The sequence below is a fragment of the Cebidichthys violaceus genome, unplaced genomic scaffold (assembly GCF_023349555.1).
Source record: "Cebidichthys violaceus isolate CVI_PGR_0920_01 unplaced genomic scaffold, fCebVio1.0.p SCAF_16, whole genome shotgun sequence".
Classification (NCBI taxonomy): Eukaryota; Metazoa; Chordata; class Actinopteri; order Perciformes; family Stichaeidae; genus Cebidichthys; species Cebidichthys violaceus.
This window is the reverse complement of record NW_027176329.1, coordinates 2,868,930-2,876,234: the sequence shown is the minus strand read 5'-3', so window position 1 is coordinate 2,876,234 and position 7,305 is coordinate 2,868,930. Positions and strand designations below refer to the sequence as shown.

The 7,305-nt window shown below is 43.6% G+C and overlaps 1 protein-coding gene across 1 annotated transcript in view; it reads left to right on the top strand.

Moving 5' to 3' along the window:
- The first annotated feature begins 3,378 nt into the window (after positions 1–3,378).
- plekho2 (pleckstrin homology domain containing, family O member 2) overlaps positions 3,379–7,305 on the top strand; it is an 11,678-nt gene continuing 7,751 nt past the window's right edge. The window contains exon 1 of the mRNA XM_068710753.1: positions 3,379–3,586. Coding sequence (XP_068566854.1) covers positions 3,578–3,586 — 9 coding nt within the window. The 5' untranslated portion in view covers positions 3,379–3,577. The remainder of the gene's footprint in view (positions 3,587–7,305) is intronic.

Sequence of the window (7,305 nt, the reverse complement as noted above, 5' to 3'; positions counted from 1 at the left end):
TGTCCGGACCTTAAAGTCGTCCGGGTAGTTCCGCATACAACGTTCATCAGTTCCGCGCCACAATCGGCGCGCTGGAATTTCACTTTCTCACACACACACACACACACACACACACGCACGCACGCACGCACGCACGCACACACACACACACACACACACACACACACACACACACACGCATACACTCATTAACCCATATTGGCAAAGTTACATGCTTTAAAATTAACAATCAAAAACTGAAATCTCTTATTTACATGCGAAAGTGATTTCCGTTCAACAACCTGGTTAATACTTTTTAAATGCATTTTTGCATAGGTGATACCCTTATGGATTATTTTAGAGTTCTCCGCAAAATACCCTGCAGTTTTTTTTTCTATTAAATAAATGTGAATAGAAACAAACCTAAAATCTTATGTTGCTGATTTTCCTTGTAACTTAATTTATATTCATCTTAGCAACGCAAAATATGTCCCAAACTGACATCTATACATGTCTAAGACAAGAATACTTGCAATAGTGTACTCAAGTGTGAATTAAACCATGAAATATGAAAAAATTATTAGAAAATATGCTTCAACGTCAGTGATTGCCATCAACCAAACATATGATAAATTTGACAAAACATGAATGTCTAACGCATCAGAAATTGCAGTAGCCTCTGAGTAATCAGAGGAAGAAGGGAAAAAAGCACATTTTGGCTTGAGATGGCAAAAATGAATCAAAATCAGCCCAAAAAAGCCCATTTGGCAGTAATTACAGCTTTGAGTCTTCTCCGAGGAAGTCTCTAAAAGCTTTGCGCACCTGGGCTTGTGAAGTTTGACCTAGTTTTCCTGGCAGATCCTCTCAAGCTCCGTCAGATCGGCGGCAAAGTGCCTGTGAACGGCCTTCTTTGGGTCTCTGAGCAGATGTGCTATGGTGTTTTATTATACAAATGAGGAAGACTTTCTTCTCCCCCTTTCGTCTTGCAGGTATTGGAAAGGGCTGTGGAGAGGCGGGGGAGCGAGCAAAGAGAATGAAACTTCCAAACGTGTTGCTCTCCGGTGACCTTTCCCTGACGATCGATGGGGAAATAGCCGAGAGCCCGCATATGGGGAGGGTGTGGGGGCTGGGCATTGCTTGATTGTTTTGCGATCAGCAATGTGCAGAGAGCTAATTTCACCGGGAAGAGGCTCTTTGATGTCTACGTAATGGCAGCTATTTGTGTGCAACAGACAGAGAGGGACAGGAAGGCCAATAATCTGGGGTTGAGTGAGCATCTGTCTCATCTCCGAAGCCGAGGCAGCGACCGACAGTGGGAATAAAGAAAAAGAATGACGCTCCTCTCCTCTGCTTCATCTCTCCGGCGGAGTGGACACATGGACCAGAGAGTGATCGTTACACTTTGGTGATAAAGCCGTACAGCCACCTTGGGCTGGGGCGGGGGTTATCTGTGATTTTCACCATGGGAGAATCCCGTGGAGAGGGAGGGCAGAGTTGACTTTGCCCATGTGGGATGTGAATTGAGCATTAAGCTCAACTTAAGATCTGACACAGCCTGCGTGTGCATTACTCAGCTATTTAGGGGAGTTGTAAGAGACCAAAGCTTGGGCCGTTGTGGCCTGGAGTCACAGAGCATTGGTGATGGAGAGGCTGGGGGGGGCTGATGGAGGCGTATAGTGGGAGCCCAACTGCTCAGCCGCCTGCCTCACTGTCCCCAGTCAATCAATCATCATTAGCTGGATGTCAGGGCCAAAGGGCAGCAGACACGGGGAGACAGACCCTGACAGAATGCTGTTTGTCCTACTGGCAGTTGTCGGTGGTGCAACGTGGTCCGTATGTGACTGCAAGTGGTTTGGCCTGCTGCCGCTTGGCGCAGTGTAAAATGAGCGTGGTAGTAGCGCTCTTTCCATCCCCGAATGCAACCAATGGCTTCATACAAATAATTCATTAATGTTTTAGCCATTGGGAAGAGGATCCCTTGGGCTTCATCTTGCAAGGCAGCTGGATTCTCGAAAATATCCCGAGATCACCCGTGAATCCCAGGATCACATATCACATTAAAAAAAATCCATCTTGTCCAACTTCAAGTAATGCATATGTGTCCGGTAAGCCAGCGCACGGACCAATCAGCTTCCTGCGAGGAGCTACTGGCAGCTAGGGGCGTTGCTTAGGAGTGTGCAAGACGAGGAGCTCCTAAAGAGGTTAGCGTCTCTGCTGCTGTAGCATCAGCTATATCAGAACTGAGTATCTCTTCATTGAAAGAAGAGCAAAGAATGGCACTGAAGGTGACCCGCAGTTTGATACGAATGGTTCATTTAATCACCTGCCAGATATTTTTTTGTAAGTGCTTGCTCAAACAGCTCAATGACGGCTTCTCAGCTGGTTCTGTGTAACGGCTAGTGTTACTTTGGGCTGATTGGACCACATGACCACTTTTGATCTGGAGCGAAATATGTTCATTAACAACTTATTAAGCATTTATTAATTGATTATCCTAATTTATAAATGCATTTGACCAAATAAACAAGATACACACACATACACGGGTTAGACACAACCTGACAACCCAGTTTTAGTTCTCGTTATTGGTTTATAACCAATAAGCACGAGTAAATGGAAATCACTGATAAAAGCCACCACTTACTAAACTAGTTATAATCAGAGCCTTTTTAGACAGTGATGTCATCACTTCTCCTTTTTTTAATTCTTCTCAAAAGCACAGAAACTGTCTGGTTTCACCCTGGTCCGGACCAGGAACAACAGCCACACCCACCCGGAACTGTTGAGTGTAGTAACGTGAGAGGCCACTATAAAGTTTATCATCTAGTATGTCCTAAAAAAAAAAAAAAAAAGAAAAAAAAGGCGTTTAAGGAGGCTATACAAATCAAAACCGTATTAAAGCATCTGTTTAACCATCCTGAAGAATGGCCGTCTTCTGAAGTTGGGCGAATGACGGAAACGTTTTGTCCAGAGTGACTTTGTGAAGAGGAGGACCGCTCTCTATGAATCTCAGATGATGCTGCAGTTGTTTTTGTTTTCTGCGCTGAGAAATGAAACGGCTCGATGCAATGCGCTTCGGCTGAAACAGACAACAATGAGCTCGGAGTTAGAATCAGGATGCCTCTCGGACGATGCACAGACGGTTCTGATCGCGCGTTGCTCCTCCTCGGCAGACTTTTTCGATTCGTAAAAGGGACTTCAACCGGAAACCAAACTTTTTTTTTTTTTTTCTTCGAACTTTTTTTTTCCTCTGAAGCAAAAGAGAAAAAGAGAGAGCGAGAGAGAGAGCGAGAGAGAGAGAGAGAGAGGAGAGAGAGAGAGAGAGAGAGAGAGAGAGAGAGAGAGAGAGAGAGAGAGAGAGAGAGAGAGAGGAGAGAGAGATGAGAGAGAGAGGAGAGAGAGAGAGAGAGGACCCTCGGTGTCATAAACTGCACGGTTCCTTGTTTTCTTCACTTCTTTTCACCCCCGCTGTTGGAAATGTGTCAGCTGCCGACCAACCGGGGTGAAGTGAACGTTTCTGGCGAGGATAAAGGGCGACGTCGAGGGATTCTTGTTAGGCTAGTCAACGCTCACATAACGGATTCTGGTCCTTTTTATCATGGAAGATGTGAGTAGTCACTGCAGTCCGCCCGGGTGTGCTGCTTCGCTTCTTTCTTTTTTTTGTTCATGCAGTTTCTACCGTCCTTTGCAATGTAAGGGCTGTAGTTGTTCAGACATCTGTAGTGAAAGTGAACACTTAAGTATGCATTCACTGTGTGCAAGGGCGCGACCAAGTTCTTAGAAAACAGTTAGGGCCCGTAGAATAGATAGGTGGCGATTTTGGAAAACGCCATTTCCGTGATATATGTAATATTAATTCAAGAAATAAGTTAGTTTGAGATTTCTCAGTGGTACCAAACTGTCCGCTGCGGTCAACTAAAGTCAACATTATTTGGCACGAGAGCACCTGCCCACCTGTCAATCTGTTTCATCAACTTGTTGGTCAGAGGCCACGAGAAACTGGAGCGAAATGTTGCATTTTAATGCGAACGCAACGTGTGGGTGTCAACATATGACCACAAAAGCTGAAATACGGACCTCGTCTGAGTCAGATGTGTCCTTTGGTACATTCGGCATTATTACAATCATTTAATATGTATGCGAAATGCATTTCAACACGTATTATTGGGCTGCGCACGCTCCGTAACGGTTTATTTTGGCAAGGGAGGTCACGTCTAAAGGCTGTTATTTCACAAATGAAATATAGACGGTAGATTGCACCTTTGCCGAATCAGTTATGATAGGCGAATATGTCAGTCAAAGTGTTTGTGTAGGCTACAAACAGGAAGTACCTTTCCTGTTTTCATAATTACAAAGTAAGTTGTGATTTGCCATATTTATGAATGACTTGCCGTTGCCAACAAGATAACCGGTGTTAAACTAGCACTCGTCACAAAACAGATTATAACGAGATTTTGCCGTTTGATTTGTGGCATATCCGAGGAGAACAACGAATGCATTTGATCCTAAAAACACAGCCGACATACTTCAGACACGAGCTGCTTGTATGTAGCTATTGATTAACTGCATGCCTCGCGTGCAGTTTGAGGAAGCCAACTTAGATAGAAGAAAAGGAAGTGGAGATATAGCTGCTATGTGTGTACCTACAGCATGCGGGGACTTGTTGCAAACCTTTTTGGTGCGTGCCTTTGGTTGGAACACTGATCAAAAGCCCCTCGCATGAAGCTGCCTTCACCGTCCATAATCTGATAATTAAATGCAGCTTGACTTTCTTCTTTTACTTTGTCTATATACTTTCTTAGAATCCCTCTCCAGGCCAGACTACGAAGGCTATAAAACCACGAAACAGCTACAACCCACATTTAAGCTGCACGCGAGAATACATTCTCCCTTCATGCTGTGTGTGGGCAACGAGTAATGAACACAGCGAGACAATTATGACCGTGACTCCATGAAAATGAAATGTTGAAGTCATATTAAGGCTCTCAAGCTGCAAATAGAGCTTGTGTTTATTAAATACTTTCAACCAGGTACACACATGACACTGTCATGGCGGTGAGGTCTGATTGATGACTGTTACAAGATCGCATCTTTCATGAACTTTTTTATATTTTGTATCAGTTCAGTGTGTGTGTGTGTGTGTGTGTGTGTGTGTGTGTGTGTGTGTGTTGTGGATGGCATTGTGTCAGAATTGGATTCCGAGTATATTCTTGTGCAGCGGACGGTGGTTTTATTAAAAAAAAAAATGGCATCATTATAACATTGTAATGTAACCCAGCAACAGTCTTTTTAATTTACCTGTGACACATTTGAATCAGACAAAATAGCTTAGTCAGAAAAAGTTACTTAAAGTTACTTTGCTCACGAAGGAATGACACCATGAAAAATGTCGGTGCGTTATATGGAAATATATGCGATTAAGAGATTTATGAATTTACTTGAAACCTCAACCGACTCAATATATGGACATTTCGTGATGTGAGAATACGACGTCCAGTGCGGCTGGGGATTCCCAAAGTGCAGACGGGCGAGGTCTAATCGGACTAAAACTGATCCAGTAGAACATGCAAGAGTACGTCAGCCTTCAACACTGCTGATGGAAGTCTGCCAGGCGCGATGTATCTTGCTGTTGTCGGGTCTTTCACACTGACGTTAAAATTGAAATGCTAAATTTGGTGAAATTGTAAAAAAAAAAAAAAGAAAAAAAAAAGAGGGAAAGTGAAGAAGTTTGGGTTCCAGCTGGGGAAACTTGAACGGTGTCAATGATTGTTAGGGTGCAGGTCGGCAGGCGGTGTGAAGGAATGAGAGGCTAACACTGATTCCAGGTTATACAGAGGTATGAAGTGTACCACGCCGTGACATAAATATATAGATATAGCTTATCTTTTTCAACATTGTTGTTTGGATATTGTACTCTAATGTCTGCAGCTGAACTGCTTGGTGTTTGTGACTGTAAAAGAGTGTCAGTATGAACAACACCCACCACTTGGCAGGCTTCCCCACTGACAGCTGTTTGGCTCTTATCTGTTTCTTTAGATTTTGTATCCGTCCGTTTCCCGTTTTCCTCCTCTCTACCTCACATTCTTCCTTATCTTCTTTATCTTTCACCCGAAAACCCTTCCATGATGGATGGTTTGTCTCAGCTCCGTGAGTCATCCGTCATCTCCATCCCTCTGACCTAGAGTGCATGGTGTGACGTGTCCGCCCGACTCATTCGGCAAAGAGGAAACAGACTGCCACATTATGTGTCAGGCAGAAAACAATTAACCCTCTCTCATGATCGTCCTGCTGTCCAGGCCTCTGCTGCACAATGGATGTGTGTGTGTGTGTGTGTGTGTGTGTGTGTGTGTGTGTGTGTGTGTGTGTGTGTGTGTCACTGGGGCGCCGCTGACAATTTCTGGGAAAGTGCCTTTATGAAAAGAGAAAGTCCTCAATAGTGAATTGCATGTGTGTGTTGTCGAATTTGTGTGACCAAAAAAAAAAGTCCTCAAAAGATGAAAAGAGGGAAATGTTCTTTTGGAAGACTTTTTTTTTTTTTTATTGCACAAGGGGTTAATTTAGGACTGAAAGGAAATGGTGAAGTAATGCTACATTAATGCTTCTCCATATTTCTCACTCTCTGTCCTTCATAATATCAGGACATGTCTCTGTCCATCTGCGTCCTACAGAGTTGATTTCAGGCTTCTGGAAGTAAAAGTCCTGCTCTTTGTTTCTGCATAGACAATGTCAGCCGACTTTTCACAGCTGGGATGGGCATGAAACTGTGGTTGAAACGTTCTTACTTTAGTTTTATTTTAGGAGAATGCCAGGATTAGAACGACTATAATTCATCTGTAGTCCCTGGCCAAGGTGTTATAATAAGCCTGTGTAAGCAACTACGACTCCTCGGTGTGTTTCAGTAACAAGCATCCACAATCACTGAGCTCCAAAGGATGTGCACCACAGAGCAGATTGTTCTGTTGAGAAACATCATTAGGCCTGCAACAGTGACAACTGTTGTCACTGTTGAGCAATCTGTCGGCTTGAGAAATAGATTCATAAATCCTCTTTAAAATGTCACGCCTTCCCAGAGCCCAAAGTGACGGCGTTAGAATTGTATGTTTTTCCACTACGGTGCCGTGTTTCGGTCCAAAAAATTTTCAAAAAATTTGCTTCGGCTGTAATGGAGAAAAAAAAAATGACACCATCCTGGAGGTTTTTGTGTCGATTGCTTTCACTAAAATGACATTTCAAAACGGGACTGAACGGGGATGAAGACAAAACCAAGACTCAGTCAGAGACACTTTGAGGGAAATGATTACGTGTTACATTTGGCAGATTAGGCTC